The sequence below is a fragment of the Trematomus bernacchii genome, unplaced genomic scaffold (genome assembly GCF_902827165.1).
Source record: "Trematomus bernacchii unplaced genomic scaffold, fTreBer1.1, whole genome shotgun sequence".
In the NCBI taxonomy this organism is placed as follows: Eukaryota; Metazoa; Chordata; class Actinopteri; order Perciformes; family Nototheniidae; genus Trematomus; species Trematomus bernacchii.
In genome coordinates, this window is record NW_022987708.1 from 636,396 (window position 1) to 657,559 (window position 21,164).

The 21,164-nt window shown below is 41.7% G+C and overlaps 1 protein-coding gene across 1 annotated transcript in view; it reads right to left on the bottom strand.

Annotated features, from left to right (window-relative positions):
• Positions 1 to 2,210: 2,210 nt before the first annotated feature.
• LOC117490942 overlaps positions 2,211 to 21,164 on the bottom strand; it is a 28,839-nt gene continuing 9,885 nt past the window's right edge. Inside the window, exons 6-15 of the mRNA XM_034140727.1 lie at positions 20,088 to 20,222; positions 10,889 to 11,074; positions 10,521 to 10,739; positions 10,147 to 10,451; positions 9,281 to 9,423; positions 8,725 to 8,946; positions 8,294 to 8,533; positions 7,742 to 7,869; positions 7,115 to 7,447; positions 2,211 to 7,000 (exon numbers count right to left, since the gene is read on the bottom strand). Coding sequence (XP_033996618.1) covers positions 2,555 to 7,000; positions 7,115 to 7,447; positions 7,742 to 7,869; positions 8,294 to 8,533; positions 8,725 to 8,946; positions 9,281 to 9,423; positions 10,147 to 10,451; positions 10,521 to 10,739; positions 10,889 to 11,074; positions 20,088 to 20,222 — 6,357 coding nt within the window. The 3' untranslated portion in view covers positions 2,211 to 2,554. The remainder of the gene's footprint in view (positions 7,001 to 7,114; positions 7,448 to 7,741; positions 7,870 to 8,293; positions 8,534 to 8,724; positions 8,947 to 9,280; positions 9,424 to 10,146; positions 10,452 to 10,520; positions 10,740 to 10,888; positions 11,075 to 20,087; positions 20,223 to 21,164) is intronic.

Here is a 21,164-nt window from a genome sequence, read left to right on the forward strand (position 1 = left end):
CTACTTGTTCACATTTACATTCAGCTCAAAGAATGTTAGAAGATTTGGCTTCAATAAAAACATGGTTATATAGTGAAGAAAAAACTAAAGATAATAACAGATACAAAATGGAAGATATGGGACAGGTAATGGCATTTTATTCTAACTCAAAGAGAAGCCTCGCAAAGGAGAATTTCAGCTCTGCATGCACAAATGAGAGCCTTACATTAAAAAGACAACAATGCTGTAATACAATAATAAAATGGGATCTAAGAATGATGGTTGTGGATGGTCATGGTTAGTGGACAGTAGCCAAATATATTCACTCAAGTAGCTTTCTGTACAGTTTTTAGTCACTTACTTTACTTGAAATTAGAAATGTCCATTTTATGCTAGTTTAAACTTTAAACAAAACATCCGCACAACAAGGTATTTTCTTACAGACAGCACTAATGTATGCAATCCATTTAGCAAATGACTTGTAACCGAAAGTTACGTTGGATCACTTTGTGTGAAAACCCAATTTTACTTCAACTCAACTCATCTGTGTTTGATCTTTGTCACTCTTGTCTTTGTAGTATCCTGTCCCAAAGAATGCAGTCAACTAGCATCTTATTGAACAACTTCTGGGAATTAAAGTTCATAAATAAACTTCTTTGTGCTATTTGGAGCTTTAGAAGGCTCGGTAAAGGGGTAACTCCTTAAAAACTGCTAGGGAGAGTTGGTTAACCCCCTCACCCTAGAAAACTATAAAGTGCAACACACCGTCTATACACTTGTGCTGTCTGGGCTAAAATAGCTTACACAGGGAGTGAGAATTTGACATAGGTGTTGGCCTTTACTTGTGTCTCACTTTACTTTCTGCCTGTCTGCCCCACACAGCCCAATCACTGCAACAAAAAGCAAATATCTGATGTGCGGGCCTGACTTGACAATCCCTGTCATCAGTTGAATTGTATCAATCCATCGATCACTCGTGTGTGAATGTAAAATTCAGGTCCGGATTCTGTCCGCAGGTCCCTTTTACACACACTCTAGCAATTGTCTGTCTTTGAGAGCGTACTCACCAAACTGGTAAAATTCTGTTCTGATTAAAGTGGACCTATCATGCTATTTTTAGGCAATAGCATAGGTCTCAGATATATACAAATATATAAAAAACATGTCTATGAAGTGTTTTGCTTCAAATACCAAACAGATCACCCATTCTAGCCATGCCTCATATCCCTCTATTTCACTTCCTGTTTCAAAAGTGCTAATTTGGGGTATAAAGCTTTAAAAAAAATAAGAAATTGATAAAAAAAAAGGAGGGAGCTGAACTCATGCGGGGGATTCTACCGGCAGATACTGCGGTGATGAAATGCCATATCATGGATTATCAAGGATTATTTCTGAAACAGTATGGAGCTCAAAGGCTTTCTTTCTTGCCGGTTATATCACAAGGTGAGTTCCTTTTTATTTCCTGCTTTTTCACACACATGCTCTGTGCCGTACAGGTTAGCTCTGAGTGTTAGTGATGCTAATGTAAACATACACCGAGCATATTACGTCCAAAACAGTCGGGCATTGTTTCTGATAGCAACGTTTCTGATAGGGCCGTAGGTGTAAAGCCAGCCTACATTTCCTATATTACGTCATATCGGACGCAAATCTGGATCAGCTCCGTTGTAGCCCCGTTTTTTGAGATTTGGGTACGGAGGAAAGGAGAAAGGGTTTTATTTTCTGACGCTGCGTGAGTTCCCGGACACACCGGGGACACATATTTATGTATAAAAGACATAAAAAAGTGCATTTTGCATGATAGGTCCCCTTTTAAAGGGGACCTAAAATGCACTTTTGTACATCTTTTATACATGAATATGTGTCCCCGGTGTTCCAGGGAACTCACCAAGTGTCAGAAAACACAACCCTCTCTATTTTCCTCCATACCCAAATCTCTAAAAAAAGGGGCTGCAACGGATCTGATAAAAACTGATCCAGATTTGAACACTGTCCTGACGTCAGGACAGTGGCGCTACGGCTATTGGGCCAACTCCACCAATCAGGAGGAGACAGCCACGGCCATTGCCGTTCGAAAGCGCTGGAGACGCTGTAGTACATATGCCAGGCCAGTAGATGGTGCTGTTCTCACTGAATCTGCCCTTGCAACTAAAGAGCTAAAAAATGTCAAATTGAGCAAAATGAGGCATGGCTAAAATGCATGATCTGTTTGGTATTTTGAAAAAAAAAAAGTATAAATATGCCTTATATAGGTATGGTCCTACACTATATTATTCAAATATAGCATGATAGGTCCACTTTAAGTAAGGGGAGTGGGCACCTGGGTAGTACGTTGAAGAGGCACGACATGACACAGCTTGCTTTTGCAACAACGTAGCAGGTTCATATTTTGGTATTAAACAACAAGTTTCTTGTTGTTCCTTGAATTTGCCTGGCCATTTTGGCCTTACAGACAGAAAATCCTAAATATTGTTGCACCTCCCTCTTCTTCACCCATTTCGACCTTAAACAGACCTCTACATATAATGGTATGGGTTTCTGTATAGTTGATAATGCAACATTGAATTCAGAGTACTCACTGTTGTTTACACTTTCCAGAGGGGCTTTTTGGACTTTTAGGATTCTTCTTAGAATCCTCTTTGCTCTTTCTTGATTTGTTACGAGGATTTGGGCTCATGACTGTCTGAAACTGTACAGGACTCACTTCAACACCAATTGCTTCAGCCCCATGCGTGTCATCAGAAGCTCTTGACACATCGTCCATCAGAGTTTTCCCCACAGTGTATGGGCCTTCCCCTGTTGCTTCTCCAGTTACTTGCAGAGTTTCATTCTGAACGAGGTTACCAGCCTCCTCATCTACCTTACTTTTTGCAATGGAACTTAAAGTTCTTGTCTCTCCTGAGTCTGGGTCTGATTCTGACACTGAAGATAGGGTCTTCTCTACCACTTTAATTTCTGAATAAGATGTTGGTGCTACCTGAGCAGATGCACCAGTTGCACTGTCATCAAATCCCTCCCTAATCGCGAAATCAAAAGTTACCTCTGTCATGCCTTTTTCAAAAGCGATATCTCCAGATTCAAACATTTTAACTTTGGCCCCTTTATCTTCACTGGACATAGAAACCTGTCCTGTTGCAACCCTGGAAGATTTAATTCCCTCAGAAGATATAACAGGAGAATCCAAATTCTCCATATTAGTATCCTTCTCTAACGCCTGACCAACAGTATCTTCTCTATCAGGAATATCCAAAGCTATGTCTCCTACCTGAGAAGAGTCCAAACCTTGCCTGACTTGATGTGTAGTAACTTCACAGGGTATTTCTAGAGTTTTACCCACATTTGACGATGCTGGCAACGGATTAATCTCTACATTTTGACTTGCTAAATCAAAATGATCCTCAGATAAGCATTCAGTGTGACAAGACAGAGAGTTGTCTTCTAATTGCTGGTTCAACTTACTGCTCTCCTCCTCTACGTAAATACTTGTGTCTGGTGCGTCTTCGCTTCCATTCTCTTCTTCTTGGTCATCAGCAAAACTACTGTCTTGTTGTATGAAAGGGGCCGGTTCCTCTTCTTCCTCTCCATCACTGTCACCTGAGATTAGCATATCCTCTACTTGAACAGTGTTAGATGCATCTTCTTTTACACTGTCTTCATCTGAGATGGAAGACATTTGATGTACAATTGAAAGCTCTTCCTCCACAACATTGTTGTATTCTGAGATAAAAGGATCCTCCAAAGATCTTCTTCCTGATACAGCTTCTCCTTCAATAAATTCAGCTTGGGGTTCTGTGATGCTAACATTTTCGTGTATGGATAACACCTCTTCTTCAAAACTCTCCTCCTCTTCCTCTGGAACATTTATGATATCATCTGAGATTAAGTTATGATCCTCTCGAGAACTCATGCATGTTGCATTTCCTTCTGCATTCCCTTCACCTTGGTCATCTGAGTATTTTAAATGTTGATGTACTGGTGATACCATTGCCTCTACAGAAATGTCACCTTTCTCCTCATCATCATTACTCTCTTCTGAGACTAAAGGATCCTCCAAAGAAGAACTTCTTCCTGACACAGCTTCTCCTTCAATAAACTCATCTTGGTGGTCTATGATGCTAACATTTTGCTCTATGGATGTCGTCCCCTCTTCAAGACTCTCCTCCTCTACCTCTGGAACATTTATGTTATCATCTGAGGTTAAGGTATGATCAACTCGAGAACTCATGCATGATGCATTTCCTTCTGTACTCACTTCAGCTTGCTCATCTGAGAATTTTACATATTGCTGTTCCGGTGACACCATTGCTTCAACAGAATCTTCACCTTTCTCTTCATCAATAATGTAGTCATCTGAAATTAAATGATCTTCCATTTGAGAACTGAAAGCATCTTGTCTTTCAGTGTCTTCATCTAGGTCAGAGGTGCTAAAACTCTGCTGTGGCACTCCTTCCTCCATAATACTCTCTTTCTCTCCATCACTTCTCTCCATACTGTCTGCATCAACTTGATCTGTACCACTTTCTTCTTCTTGGTGGCCACAGCAATTGTCTTTTGCTGTATGCATGTGTTGCTCTAATGTTGACATGGTTGACACATTAGACACCTCTTTTTGCACTTGATTGGTTATTTCTTCTGTGGCTGATGTCAGATTTGAATCACCAAGGATAATAGTGCTGACAGTTTGCAATGATGTTATTGCTTCATCAGCACTATCTGTCTTTTCATTACCTTTGTCTATCATAATCCATTCACTTTGACCAAACTGTGGTTCTGGCATTGACTCTGGTTCGAGGTTCAACTTAACTTCAGATGCATTCAAAGTCACTTTTGAAAACATGTTTGGAAGAGTTGCTGACAATTTGTCATGCATACTATCGAGTCCTACATCAGAATCTAGCAGTTGCTCTTCCTGAGCCTTTACGTCTTCATGTGAATCACTGACTTTGATTACACTATCTGCAGTCATTTCCTCCATACTCACTTTTCCCTGGATACTATTAGAGGTGGCAATTACCTGATTTGTTTCTATGTCTGACACTACGTTCTCTGCTGGACTGACATCTTCCTCCAGATCCCTGTCCATTTGGTCCTCTGTCACATCATCTAATTGAGGTTCTGACCCAACTTCCTGACTTTTGTCCTCTAGACCTTCAACTATGGTGAGATGAACAGCTTTTCCTTCTTTTACGACTCCTTTCAATGACTCTTGACTGTCCACATTTACTTCTGTGATATCTTGTATTTGATCGTCTACAATGTTGATGTGTTCTAAAGTAGATGTGGATCCCTCTCCTTGGGGAATTGTTGATGTCTCTATACTCTCTCTGCCTGTATTAACTAAATCAATGACATCTGATCCAGGTTGGCACACTTCTGTGGTCGACATTTGATTGACCAGAGATATATTTTCCTCTGAAAAACCTTTAGCAGGAACATGATTTTCCTGCTGTTCTGATTCCACTGAGTTTTGTTGTGGGACATTGGATTCTGTGGTTTGACTTACCATATCTGTACATTTGTTTGTTGGAGCTGTTTCTGATGTTTGTGTAGGACATTCTTGGATACCCAATTTGTCTTCAAATGCAGTTTGGACCATCCTACCAGGATCCTCATCATCAAGTGATGTCTCGAGAGGCATTGATATGTAGGGGACATCATGCTTTTCCTCAACCATTTCATAATTCATGTTCTGAACTGGATACTTCAACTGATTTTCTATCAACACCTCTTCGTTTGATGGATGGGTTTCTGCTGAAATGATGGTATTTACAACTGTTGTAGTCTTGTCTTCATTTGGTGAACTAATTCCTGATGCTTTTAGAATACCACTGGTATCTGCTGTTTGCTGCAACTGCGTAGTTTCTTGGTACTGGTTTGTACTTACCTGCCTAATGCCAACTTGAGTCATCCCAGGTTGCCACATTCCAACCTGTCTGACTTCTGGTTTCACTGTCACCACATGTGCCATTCCCATTCCTGGCTGCCCAACCCATGTTTGCCCCAAATTGCTATTTACTGCAACAGCACCCCCTCTCTTTGCAACAGTGTGTCCTGGCAGAATGCCATACACTCTCCCCTGAGCTGCTAGGTCTAACACCCCCTGAGGGGGAGCAGCCTCTTTTACCAGGATTGCACCTCTGGGCAAATTGCCCTGAGACGAGCCTGGGTCAACCTCACCTGCATCATCTGGTCTCTTATCTTTAACTAACATGTATTTACCATCGGGATTTGGCCCTATCATTTTCCAACCCTTTGCAGGGCCTGAGCCCGGAGACACACCTGGACTACCAGGTAGAAAGAAGGTGGGGCTAACTGGACTGGCAGGGCTTTTTGGGCCCTCAAAGCCCTGAATCACTAGCCCAGGAGGAGAGCCTTGGGGCCCACTGACTACATACAAGCCTGGAAAATTAGCTCCATGGGACCCCTCTGCTAGCATAACCGTGTTCTGTAGCTGTGGTTGAACTACATAGTGCATGGGCTGTAGTACAGGGTTGGTGGCGTAATAAACTGGCTGTGGCTGTAAGAAAACTGTATGAGCTTGATGGGACAGAGTGGCAGAATGATGAGCTTGATGGGGCAGATTGGCAGAATAATGAGCTTGAGGGGGCAGAGTGGTGGAATGACTGATGTTAGTAACCTTAGAGTTAGGAAGTGTCATGTATTGATGGGCAGTGCTTACAGTATTGACGGATGATTTGGAGATGTTAGTAGATGACATGACATCAGTATGCTCTGTTTCAACGCTTCGCTCAACTTTGGGCATAACAACAGGTTCAACCTTATTTACTGTGGTTTGGACAACACCTACTAGTTTGTGTGTCAGGGAAGGTTTGGGTGTTGGTTTAGGAGGGGAGCAGATATCAGACAGAGTCTTGAACTTTGGCCCAAGGTCATCGAGGAATTGCAGGTCGTTGTTAGTTTCCAGGAGGCTGCAGCAGCCCACAGATCCAGCAGAGGATCCCTGGCCCTCAAAATTATACTCCAAAGAACAGTCCTTCGCAGGCAAAGCACACATCGCTTTCTGTTTAAGGTAAAGGAATAGCACAGACACTGGTGTCAATAATTTCGGAACATTTCTTTAAAGGTGAAATCTTGTAAAAGAAAAAAACAGCTGAATGCAAGGCTAACAACGTACCTGTGAGTAGTAATCATTCAGGAAAGCGTCAGGTAAGGCTATATCCTCATAGAGAGCTGTTGTGTGAGCTGTCGTGTGTTGTAGTGTGTTTCTGCTGATTGTTGGCCTGCCATAACCATAGCCAAAATCCCTTGTTAATCTGTGAGCGTTGTTGTCGACCTCCATCCAACTTTGCCTGATGTCCCGAAACCTTTCCAAAAATCCCTCATGGATTGTAGTTGTCTGGTTATTTTCTATAGTATTTGTAATAGGGCCTTTGGAATTTGATCCTTGTGCTGTCCCAAATGTCTTTTGGGGACCCAAAGATACAGATATACTATGGAGTGGCACTTCCTAAAAAAAGAACAGGAGAATGACAATGTTATCTCAGAAAAGCATATAGGTTTAGCAATATTAGACAGGGTTAAACCTTCCTGTTTGTCCCTGTGATAACAGGAGTAACTGATCTTATATCCCATTGACCCACTACACTGCTTTCTTTCACCAACATTGCCTCTTGATCTCTATACAGACGATCATTTTCAATAATATTAGGATATTGTCTGATTCTCTGTATTGATAAACTAAAAATAAGAAGTTAATGTATACTTTTCTTCCCAATAAAAAACAACAACATTGCAAGCCAACCTTATCCTCGCCTCTGCCTTCAGTGTGGTAAGATATGAGTTGTTCTTTGGTCTCCCATGGCATGTCACGAAAACTGTCAGGAAAAAGTTCTGCTCCACACTGACAGAACAGCACGAGAAGAGGAATAACTGCAGAGAGAAGCACAACATTCAGTTCAATGTCAAGCCAAGTTCAGTTGAGCTCAAAGGTTTTTCTTTACAATTATTCCAAGATCTTAATATTTCAAGAGACACAGAGTATTTAATATTATCAATATCATTCATACAAGAGTGTTAAGAATACATCTAAAAACAGAGAGTAGTGAATGGGGAGTAACTCTAATATCATTTTTTAAGCCGTACTTATTTGGGGCACTTATTAAATTATGTTATTCAGTCCAATACATCACACCACCACTGATGAATTTATGCCCCATTATATATAAATATTGGATTGTTTTTTGATTAAGAAGGCACTGATGGTACAGGTATCAGACATTAAATAGTGTTATCGACCCATCCGTAACAATCCCTCATAAGGTGTACTGTAGGCATTTGTTAAAGATCAACTTACACAGCAATAAGCACATTGCCGATAGCAGGAGGCTGATAGCTGGGGCAGAGAGCTCAGTTGAAGTAGTTTCTAATTTGGCTGCCTTTATCTTGCAGTCTTTTGTCTCCACACAGGTACAAACGTCCACGGTAAAAATTTCATTGGATGGGCAAGACAGACCTTGAGCATCCAACACCTCCACCTGAACCTCATATAAACCAGGCCAGAGCGGATCACGAGAGTGAAGCGCGGCACTCGTCTCTGTTGACAACAAAGGAAAAAGCACTGTCAAATAACGCAGTATTATCCTTATTACTTTTGCTTGTAACCTAAGTAATATTACAGTTTAGTGATACTAAAAGAATATAACCACAAAAATCACAAATAATGCTAAAAGAAAGAAAATCGTTTGTATCAGTTTTTTTCTTCTGCCTCCAACCACTTTTTCTTACTATTGACGACTTCTACGTCCCAGCTCCCTCGTGTCCCATCAGGTATGACTCTGAATGTGAATGGAGCTCCGTTAGGATTAGCATCCTCATCAAATGCAGTAACATAGACAGTTGTTTCATTAGTGCACTGGGTGCTGTGGGTGGTGGTCAGAGTGGGACAGTGGTCGTTGGAGTCAAGGACTTGAATGGCTATTGTTCCTGTGGCGGTCTTTGATGGCATGTCTGAGGATGACAACAGTTTAGTAAATCTAACAGTACAAAGACTGGAGTGCATAACAGCATATTCTAATATAAGATAAGATAAGAAGTACTTTATTGATCCCAATTTGGTAAAATGTTTGCATTGCAGCAGCATAAAAAAACAAGGCATTGTACATTGGAGAAAACCTTAACGTCCTAGTATAATTCCATATTTATATTAATAGTGTCTGCAGTGTTTTTTATGGAAGTCTGTTTTGTTGAGTTATTGAGAGTCCTTCAGTACGGAAAGACAGCGCCTATTCAAACAGAAATGAATCAAGAAACCAACAAGATTATGAAGTAAATAGGGGATTACCATTTGTGATCGCCAGAATCTTGGCAATGTAGGTACCATTCACCACAAAAGGTGACTCTCTGTCTGGTACCCTGTTGAGTTTAATCTCAGCTGTTTTTTCATCGATGGTAAACCAGTTTTCTGGATCAAAGGCTTTGGCATAACTAGGAAAAAATAAGTAGGAAAATAAACAAAAACATTAATATAAGTAATATACAGTAAACCAAAGAAAGAGAAGAAGAATTTGGTTAAAGTAATACTTTCAACATTTGGAGAAAAACACGTAATCACTTTATTGATGAGAATTATGTGTGTAAGTATGAAGCTAAAGCTAGGAGACAACTAGCTAAACTAAGGACATAGGGAAGTCAACTGGTCAAGTCAAATAGAACCTCATGAGACGGTAGAAATGGCAGAGGAAAAGGATATTCACTTCAACAATTTGTCTTGATGGAACAAATGATATCCAGCTACAGAAAAACTGAAGTTTCTTGTCTTGTCGCGTGTTTAATGTTTCAGAAAGCTGCAGAACATAAGAATTGCAAGCTGCTGCACATTTTAACACGTTTTTATGCAAGTCTTTGTTCCGAACTAAGCATTAATGTGGTCATCCCCTTACTTATCATATAACGCCACCATTAGTTTAATAGACTTCGTTTTGAGTGGTATGGTTTGAAAACTATTGGGTCATCATCACCAAGTCAAAATGTTAATTGGGTGATTTTAAAGCAAATAACTGTAAAACAAATCAAATTCCCATCAACTCTACTGTATCTGTACTTTGAGATACTGCTAATTCTCACATTTTAGCATGCTAAATTGCTAAACTAAGATGGTGAACATGGTAAATGAGTGGTAAAAGTAATGTTTCCTGCAGCATGACTTACTTGACATCTTCAGCTGGTAGCCCTGTGTCTGGATCGACAGCAGCAAAAACTGTGATCACTCCATCTTTAGGTGCTTCATTTGGATCTTCTGATACAGGAACATTCTTGATGGTTGGAATGAATGCTGGACCCTCTGGAATATTTTTCACTGCTATCTTAATGGGATAGCTCTTTGCCGGTGCATTTGGCTTAGGCTTTGTTCCTGGTTTGACACCTGGCTTAATACCAACACCCACTCCAACCCCAACCCCAACATCTGGCTTAAGTCCAGGTCCAGGTCCAGGTCCTGGTCCTGGTCCTGGTCCTGGTCCTGGTCCACCTCCACCTCCACCTCCACCTCCACCTCCACCTCCAGGACCAGGACCAGGTCCAGCTCCACCTCCGCCGCCGCCTCCACCTCCGCCTCCACCTCCGCCTCCACCTCCGCCTCCGCCTCCACCTCCGCCTCCAGCACCCGCTCCAGTAGCCATAGGATTACCCTCTCCAATCTGGACGTCCACATCCATTAATATAGGACCACCCTTCACAAAAGGAGCTACATTCGTAACGATCAGGCCAAGCTCAAGATTCTGGACATCTTCATAATCCACAGCCTGTTTGGTCCGGATTGTAGAGTAAAAAGCAATTGAGTGAAAGGACAAGAACAGATACGAAGCAGTAAGCAAATGTTAGGGCACCACTCAACACTTGTTACAGTTAGTGTGATAAATAAAGTACAATGGTGTTAAAGTCACATAAATACCTTAATCAGCTTCAAGACGCCCTCATTGGTTTCCTTGTCCGTCTCAATTGAAAACAAGTTATCTTCATTCCCTTTGGCAATTTTGAAGACAGTCAGCCAGTTGTCTGAGTGTCGAAGGTCTTTATCCAGAGCTTTGATTCTCATCACAACTACATCGACAACATTTTCCTCCACTTCCCCATCGTACTGCAAACAGAAAATATGATTCGAAACATTAGATCAACAGTATGTGTCAAAGTCTTACTGTCAGCTATGTGTCTATTCTGTTTACAAAACTGGTGTTTTTTGCTTGATGTTTCCAGTTATCATCAAAGCATCTACTCTTCAGAAGTAAAAGGCCACCGATAGGGTTTGGGGAAAGAGGCCAGTTCATGATCGCTCTCCACATATGACTACATGTTACCATCAAATCAAATCAAGTTTTATTTATAAAGCACATTTAAAAGCGATTTTTGGTCGAGCCAAAGTGCTGTACATGTAATAAAAACACATTACTACAATCACAATAAAAGACAATAAATTACAACAGATATATAAAAACCACAGGGAAAAGTCAGGAGTCGTGCTCCGCTCTGACTAGAAGGCCAGGGAGAAGAAGTGTGTCTTAAGAGTAGATTTAAAAACCCCTAGGGTCTGGGCCGACCTCACATGGAGGGGCAGAGTGTTCCAGAGCCTAGGGCCAGCTGCTGCGAAGGCTCGGTGCCCTCGGGTTTTAAGCCTGGTCTTGGGCACTACCAGCAGCAGCTGGTCAGCAGACCTTAAAGCTCTGGCTGGGGTGTAGCGCTGGAGGAGTTCAGCTATATAGGCCGGAGCCAGCCCATTTATGGCGCATTTCCACTACACGGCCTCGCTCGGCCTCGCTCGGTATGGCTAGGCCTCGTTAGGACTGGCTCACTTTATGGCACATTTCCATTACAGTTTAGGAACTGGGGTAGTATCTACAGTAACGCAGTGTAGGCGGAGCCGTGACGTCATCTTCAATGAGAACCCCAGAAAAACAACACAGCCGTTAGCTGTTAGCACTCAGAGCTCACAGCTCCTCATATATGTTCAGAAACTAGACAAAAGTTAAACAAGTACAAACCACAGACTGCCTGTGTCATGGCGAATACAGTCGCTGCTTTATTTATGTCTGTATAGGCCGTTGTTGTGAGTGTGGACGGTCGGAGCATATACTGCGTTAGCTTAGCCAATCTCCATTTAGAAAACACGCATTTTAAAAGGTTTTTCGCCTGCCGTCTGTCTGCAGACTTGTCAAAGCATTAATTCATGGTTTTTACTAACCGGTATCAGTATGTTGTTACTTCGGCATCATTTTGAAACGTGTATTACAATTAAATCACGGTCAAATATGTCCATCTTGTTGTAGTTGTAGCCCCCTTGCCAGCGATTCTCTCTCTAGTTTAGCATACTCAGTCCGACTCAGCCTCGTTGTCTCTGGCCCTAGACCCACGATTTTATGAGGCCAGAAAAACTGTGAATTAGGACCCGCCGGCCGGTACTAGGCCAAGTGGAAACGCAACCAAAAACGGGCCGCTGACGTCACAGCCCTCTTAAACCGTGCTCCGCGCTGTAGTGGAAACGCGCCATTAGTGCTTTAAAAACAAATAAAAGGATTTTAAAATCAATTCTGAACCGAATTGGAAGCCAGTGTAGTGAGGCCAGAATTGGGGTGATGTGGTCACGCTTTTTGTGGCCAGTCAGCAAATGTGCAGCTGCGTTTTGGACTAGCTGCAGGCGTTTAATAGAGGCCTGGTCCATACCCACATACAGAGCGTTGCAGTAATCCAGTCTCGAGGTTACAAAGGCGTTAATAACCCTTTCTAAGTCTTTAAAAGATAAATGCGACTTGGTTTTGGCCAATAGTCTTATTTTAAAAAAGCAGGATTTGACTACGGTGCTGACCTGCTTGTCGAATTTAAAAGCGCTAGTGAAGGCCACTCCAAGGTTCATGACAGAGGGGAGGATGTTTTTATTGAGAGAGCCCAGAATATCAACCGGAGAGGCTGGAGGTTGGGGTCCAAAAAAGATGACCTCAGTCTTGCTCTCGTTGAGGTTGAGAAAGTTTTTGCTCAGCCAGGATTTTATCTCTGTTAAGCAGTCCATCAACTGCTGTAGAGAGTGTTTGACATTTGCTTTGAGAGGCAGATAGATCTGTACATCGTCGGCGTAGCAGTGGAAGGGAATATTGTGTTTTGTGAGAATTGACCCTAGGGGCAGTATGTACAGTAAAAAGAGGATGGGGCCCAGAATAGAGCCTTGGGGAACCCCACAGGTAAGAGGGGCTTTGGCAGAGGAGAAGGCACCTAGCTGTACTGAGAAGCTACGGTCTGTCAGGTAGGACCTGAACCATGCAAGGGCAGAGCCTGTGATGCCAGCGGACTGTTCAAGCCGTGACAACAGGATGCTATGGTCCACAGTGTCAAAGGCAGCTGTCAGGTCTAAAGGCCGCTACACACCCACCTGAGACCAAAGAACGCGTACCGAAGGCGACGTAGCTGACGTAAAAGTCGGGACGCCTACGCTGCCCGCTACGCCGCCCGCTACGCCGCCCGCCACGCCGCCCGCTTACGAACACACCGCAAATACTTCAGTCGACGAGTGGCAATAACTGTCCTTACCAGCAGGCAGGGGTAGTGTGAACAGCCAATCAGATTGATTGCTTGGGCCGACTTTCTGTGACCTCCCGCGGGAGGCCGCAGGAGTTTTGGCCGCTCTGTTTTGGCTGCTTTGACTGCCGTCTGGTAGTCGGAAAGGCAAGCACGAAGGATTTCTAGGGAGACATGGAGTTTATCCTTTTTCCATTTTCTCTCTGCACGCCTGCAAGCGCGTCTGAGAGCACGAGTACAGTCATTGAGCCACGGCTCTGAGAGAACTCTGGTGCGTCTAAGCGTAAAAGGAGCAACAGAATCCAGTATTAGGGTTAGTGTCGAGTCAAACATGGACATAAGCTCATCAGCATTAAAAGCACAGTTCACATCTAATTTACAGATCGGAGAAGCATTAAAAACATCAGAGAACTGTGAGGCAGTCAAGGGGTTAATCGAACGCAGACGACGCGCAGGGGCACGTGATTCGACTCCTGCGGAAGGGATCGAGGTTGTAAACAGAACCGGTAAATGGTCTGAGATACGCGTTGCTGCACATATTTCATCCACAGATACAGACAGTCCAAACGATAATACTAAGTCCAAAGTGTGTCCTTTTTTGTGTGTTGGGCCAGCCACGGACTGTACGAGACCAAAAGAATCAAGGAGATTTAAAAAGTCCCTAACCAGAGGTTTGGACTCGCAACACACATGGACATTGAAGTCTCCGGAGATCAAAACAAGATCATATTTCACCATGATCCCGGACAGAAAGTCAGAAAAGTCATTTATGAAATCCTTATTGCACTTTGGCGGACGATACACGACTGCGCAGAGTATAGGCGAGGCTGGGTTCAGTTCAAAAAGCTGCAACTCAAAGCTAGCATAGCTAGTTACAGGGTGAAGCAATCGGCATTGGAGGCTACCTCTAAACACTGATGCTATGCCCCCACCATGGCCGGTGGTACGGGGGGAGCTGAAGAATGTACAGTCAGGAGGAAGAAGTTCAGAGAACGGTGTATACTCGCCAGCGTGGACCCAGGTCTCCGTCAGAAACATAAAATCCAGTTCACGAGAGGTGAAGAAGTCATTTAGCAGGAACGTTTTGTTTGCTATCGACCAAGCATTTAGCAAAGCCATGCAAAGTTTTCGCTCCGGGCTGGCCGAAGGTGTAGTGCGTCTCAGCTGACGAAGATGTGCGTGTTGAACGCCGCGCGGGCCGGGAGCAGTCAGTCAGGCAGGAGGAGCTGCCAGCGGGCCCAGCAGAGGCCGCAGCTCCGGAAAAACAGGGCGAATCCATCGATCCCTCACATGGCGTGCAGCGGGAGGGCCATGACATCCGAGGCGTGGATAAGTCCCAGAAGAAGCCGTCAGGTATGCTTTTTGATGGACAAGCGCACCACCACGCTTTCCCCGTCGTCTAAAGCGCTTTCGGCGAGGCAGGATGCAGGGCAACCGGCGCAGGTAGGTGGGAATATCCGACAGTAGAGGGGGGGGGACGATTTATGGTTGCCAGATGTAGGTTTGGGCAGCAATATCTACTCCAGTGAGGGTCTGAGGTGGAGGAGAGCTTGGCGATCGTTGACGAGCAGAGCAGAGACATTCTGACAAACATAAAACAAAAACAGGATAGCTAAAGGCAGAGAGCTGAGGGAGCGGCCAGCCGACACAGGCGCCATCTTCCCACACACTGGTCACAGCTGTACGGTCTCTCCGTACCATGTGTCTCATCATAGTTGCAGAGACCAGTAGCTATGTTTTACATCACTGTACTTTTGTCTTTTTGTCTTCATTTGAGGAGCACGAATGAACAATGAAAGAGATACATTCATCCACATAAAAAAAGGAGGTGTGGGGACTGAATTAAGTGCAGTGGACTTGACAGCACTAGACTTTGTACTAAACAGCACCGAGGATGAAGTATCAGATATCTGTTGCATAAAAACTGAACGCTGCTTCTCATAATGTGGCAGACGTTAAGATTCAGTGCTGAGATAAGAAAAGTCATTTAACCCTTGACTTGACCCCTGGGATACTAGTAGGGCTGTGCGATTATGGCAAAAATCATAATCACGATTATTTGGGTCAATAATTGATATCACGATTATTAAATACGATTATTCATTGACTTTGGAAAAATCAATTTATTGAACTTTAAAACAAATACAAATAATCATTTGAACAGTATCTTTTTAACTGTTGATTACCCTGAACGTATAATTCAACTGAAAAACCAATACAAAAATAAATAAAATAAATGATACATTTAAATAAATAATATAAAAATAATAAATACCAATAAACAAGATCAACAAATATTTTGGAGCGTACTTCCACAAGCTACTAAACATATATAAATATGATAAATACAAATAAATAAGACCAAAATAAATTAGATCAAATATGTTGCAGTGCACTGTCACAACCTAGCAAAGCAAAATAATTGTTTTTTTCGATTATGTTGTTTTCGTAATTGTGGCAGGCCAAAATCGTAATTGCGATTAAAATATGATTAATTGCACGGCCCTAGATACTAGCCTTCTTGATGTTACTTTTAAAGTTCAGTTAAAATGTCACATTAGCTTGTAGATGCTAATGAAGCACTCAAACTCTTACATGGACATTTTACATCTCTTCCAGACGGCCAGAGTTATTTGTAAACACTGCAAAGTAGGATTTTCTGATCACTGAGGGTAACTTCTACAACAAACTAGATAACATGTTAATGCCCTTGCAGTGGCAAATAGCTTTGGTTTTATATTTGATTTGTTTACACTAATTAATGTTGAAGTTGAGATTTACAAGAAATGTTTTAACTGCTACTGTGTAAAGGGAATACTACTGTTAAAAAGTATCTTATTTGTTTGAAGTGTTTGCAGACCAAATGTTATTGCACTTTTAATATTGCAGTACTTTTCAAATAAAAGTTTGCAATACACTACTTTTGTAATCATGCGATTAATCGCGATTAAATAGTTTTATTGTTGCTCAGCACTAATAATTTAGAATTTAAAACTAATAATAACTTTTCCATTGATGGCTTCCGGACTGTTTGGACCAACAAGGATTGCACCAAGAGCTTCACCATGTCTTCACCATGCGCCTAAGTCTTCAGATTCAACTGAGTTAAATTATCAATTGAAAAATCAACATTATAATCTGGACATGCAAAAAAGGATACAATTATCCCAAATTGTCTGAAAATGAATGTTATCAATGCTTAGTTAAATCGCTAAAGTAAAGGTAACATCTCACACGACAGACACCATCTCTCTTTTCATTCATCTCTATATCCTCTTCCCTTTGTTCTCTCTCCCTCTTTATTCTCTGCCTCTCACACCTCACTTGCTATATAACTTTTTCTGCAATAGGCTTTGTGTCGCAGTTTTAAAAATGACAGGAATAATTAAAGAAAAGTTTCCATTTTAAAGATCTGATGCACTTTGAGACAAACATTAAGTGGTTAGCTTAAGACCATCTTGTTCCGTAAACATTTGGTGTATATGACTGATAGTCATTGCCCAGCTTAAAGCACACACCTTCAGAGCTTGTGGTTTTCAAAATCCAGTGCGGCTGCTGTAAACAGTCGAGAGAGACACCCTCCCCAAGCTGACCAACAATATAGCCAAAATAAAAGTCAGGACCTCTCTAACATTTGCTGGTTGTTGTGTTCTGATATATATACTCCTGCCAATAGGGGGCACAGTGTAACCACAGTAACATACAATGTTAAGAGAATAAGTGTATGCCCGGGAGTTGATGCTGTGGTGGTTAAGCATGAGTAACAGTAAAGAAACTAGAGAATGCAATTCCTGAAGAAATTGCTAGTGGGAATGCTTTATGCTGAAAAGCTGACGCTAAACTGATATGCTGAAATGTAATGTGTAAGAAGAAAGTGAAGAATTTAGATTGAAATGATACATGAACACTGGGGGCTTGAATGTGTGATGAGTGAAGAAAAGAAAGTAAAAAGGCTTGGAAAAGCAGCAGAATATTTGAACTTGTGAGAGAGAGAGAGAGAGAGATAGAGTGTGTGTGTGTTTGTGTGTGTGTGTGTGTGTGTGTGTGTGTGTATGAAATGAACAGTTAGAACTGACTGCTGTCAGTTGGAGTGATGACATCATCGTGTTCCATTACACAGGTGTTTATAGTTGAGCTAACGAGCTCTGTAGAGATCAAAGGTTTGCATTGTTCTGAATGAGAGATAAACCTCTTACATGTGAACGTTTTGTGGAAGAACCATAACAGATATCTGTGAAATTTCAAAATGTGAAGCATGTCAAGGAAGTTGAGTATCTGAAGTGTAATTTTTGTGTACTTTGTTTCGGGTTAATAATGTGGCCTTTTTGGCAGTTTAACTAAAGGTGTGCGGCTGCTGCTGTGAGGAAATATCAGCCTGAAATTACAATGGGTTTTAATGGAGACATGTTGAAAGTTTTTGTCACTTCATGCCCTCAAGAGGCATTTTGTTTAATTATTTTTGCCTAATTATTTGTCATTTTTCAAGCTACGAGATGTTTTCCTACGTTTGTCATGAAAAATGATGTCTCAGGAATGTAGGGTTTGGGAATTATGGCAGTTTTAAAAAACAATATGAAGGCAAATTTCAAGATTTCCTACCCTCTAGCTGTGACATCACGCACTCTAGTTATCTGAAGAAAGCCTCTTTACCAAGGTCTGAACAATGTTTAATATCTCTAAAAGTAAGAATCAGATTTAAAAGTTGTGTTACACAAATAATGTCAGAAAGATGTGTAACATTTTAAAGTTGGAATGAGGTTTCTGAGTGAAAGTATGAATGAACAGTTAGCAGTTGAAGTCGCATGAAGATTGTTCAAGTCTGAAGATTTTCTCCATTGACTTCAATGGTTAAAAATGTGATGAATTATGGGATGTATCTCTGGAATTATGAAAGTTATGAATGATAAAAGTAATAGCCATCGATTTCCGACCGAGCTGAACGTTTTGATATTTGAACGGAGTTTCTGCGATGTTGAATGCAGGAGGAGAAGAGGTGCAAAATTCCGGCGGAATAATAATAATTTTGTCCGTAGAATAACATATAGTTGGAATGCTGTATCAGCATTCCCACTAAACTAGTACCCATATCCTCTGTCCCGTGCTTTATTAATGTTCTCTTCCTACTAATACACAACACTGGTGTCTGGCTGTGGGTTTACGGAGCACTCTGTTCCATATGCAGTGCATTTTGTGAGATCAGAGCCCACATTTTAGAAGGAGGTAATACATCAAGTAGGCTCACTGTTTTATAGACTCCTACACAATCAAACTTATTTTTGCAACAAGTAGCATCACCTCTTGCAGAAAGACTGCAGGTTTGCATTCCTCACTTTCCAACCAATTGCCTTCCAACCAAAGTCCATTAAAGGTGGGGTAGGTAAGTTTGAGAAACCGGCTCGAGTGAGCTAGAATTTGAAAATACACAACCGGAAAAAATCTGCCACTTCCTTACAGAGCCCCTCCTCCAACACACAGAGATAAGTTTGTGCACAGATGGAAGGCTGACAGGCAGGTCATCCAGTTATTTTAGCCGGGCCGGCTAAAATGATTGGTCGTGCTTTTTACAGTACTACGGCTTCCACAGATGACATTTTTTTTATGGATTTTTTGTCAAAGCACTTTAGATATTCATTGCTATCGGAATGTTAAGAGCATTCCATGGAATATAACAAGTGTATCTCGAGCCGGTTTCTCAAACTTACCTACCCCACCTTTAAAGTCTGCCTTTTACCTTGCATCCAAAACTGAAATAAAGTAACATATATACTTATTTTGAGCAGAGGTGGAAGAAGTATAGATATTGTACTTGAGTAAAAGTAGAACTACCAGAGTGTAGGAATACTTTGTTACAAGTAAAAGTCCTGCAATCAAAATGTTACTCAAGGAAAAGTACAAAAGTATTAGCATCAAAATATACTTAAAGTACCAAAAGTAAAAGTAGTCATTCTGCAGATTGGCCCATTTCAGAATAATATATTCAATATGTTTTGATTATAATTATTGATGCATTCAAGTGTTATCAAAGCTGGCAAAGGTGCAGCTAGTTTGAATGACTTTGTATACTGAAGGGTAGCTTGTGGATTTACTCTGGGCACATTCCAAGGTCTTATTTAAGAGTTGATTATATTTCAAATCATTAATCCAAATCTGCAAAGTAACTAAAGGTATTAAATAAAAGTAGTGGAGTAAAAGTACAAGGTTGCATAAAATGTAAATACTGAAGTATCTCCAAATTGTACTTAAGTGCAGTACTTGAGTAAATACATTTTGAGCAAAACAAATCAAAACATCCAAAAGTCGTTTTGTTGCATCCTTTTTTTTTTGTATACGTGTACAGCGTTAACCATGTGTTCAACACTACATCCGTATCCTGGTTTGTAGATGTACCCTTAAAAGGTCATTGAAAAAATGCAGCAAGGTGCCTGAGAACGTAAGGATGTAATGGAATAGGTTGCTGTGTGTGTGTGTGTGTGTGTGTGTGTGTGTGTGTGTGTGTGTGTGTGTGTGTGTGTGTGTGTGTGTGTGTGTGTGTGTGTGTGTGTGTGTGTGTGTGTGTGTGTGTGTGTGTGTGTGTGTGTGTGTGTGTGTACCTCCGATTTTTCCAGGGTGGGGATGTTGTCATTGATGTCCAGGACTTTGACCTCCACTGTTCCTGTCCCTACTAGGCCGCTGGATCCCCCTCCCATATCAGTCCCCTCTATGACCAGTTTGTAGAAGTCAATAGTCTGTTGGAGGGAAAACAGGTACATTCTTCTGTTATCTGATGACATGTGATGATATTGTGCAGGGTGAGTCAGACCTTCAGGGCAAAACAGTGCTGCTGTATATTGTTCCTTGATTGAATTTCAAAGAACATCTTGTTCCAACTAAAGTATTTTCATCCCGCCTTAATTCAAATTATGTAAAAACCCTGGGGCCCTGAAACTATCAAAACACAGTCTACTTGCTAAAATGCCTTCTCGACATCTGCAAGTGGATTTCCTGCAGCTAAAAGATTAATAGTCATCACATAGGTTCTCTGTCCCAGTCCATCACTCAGCACTGCAAAAGTCTTGATATTCGACCAAAACCTCAACGTAGACAAGCTCAGACTATTTCTTACTCCATAAAAGTTTGAAACAGTTGTTCCAGCCAAATTAGCAGTCAATTTGATTACTCTCTCCGCCCTGGCATACATTTTAAAAATCCGTCTCCCGTTTTCAGCTTAATCAAAACTCTGCTTTTGAATTTAACTCAGGTTAGAAAAACGACCACATCACACGAATCCTGGCTTCCTTTCAGAAGCCCTGAGAGGCATAGCTGGAGTTATTTATCAGACCTCTTATTGCCCTATGTCCACTCCCACAACCTGAGATGCGTCGTTGCTGATTGTTCCAAGGTACAGATTGAAACGCAAAGCATATAGAGCCTTAGCCAGGGTGCGTACGGGTGTTGGAAAATCTTGAAAATGCTTGAAATTGTACGAGGTGTTTTCAAGGTTTGAAAAGTGCTTGAATTTTGGGAATGGTGCTTGAATTTGGGATAAAGTGCTTGAAATTGTAAATGCTTTACTTCGCTTTTTAGATTAAAAGAAAATAAAGAAGTCGGAGCGCGCTTAATTGCTTCGCTTTTACATAAAACAGCTCCGCTCCGGCCTTCCCGCGCAATGCGCGTGACCGGCAAGTGTT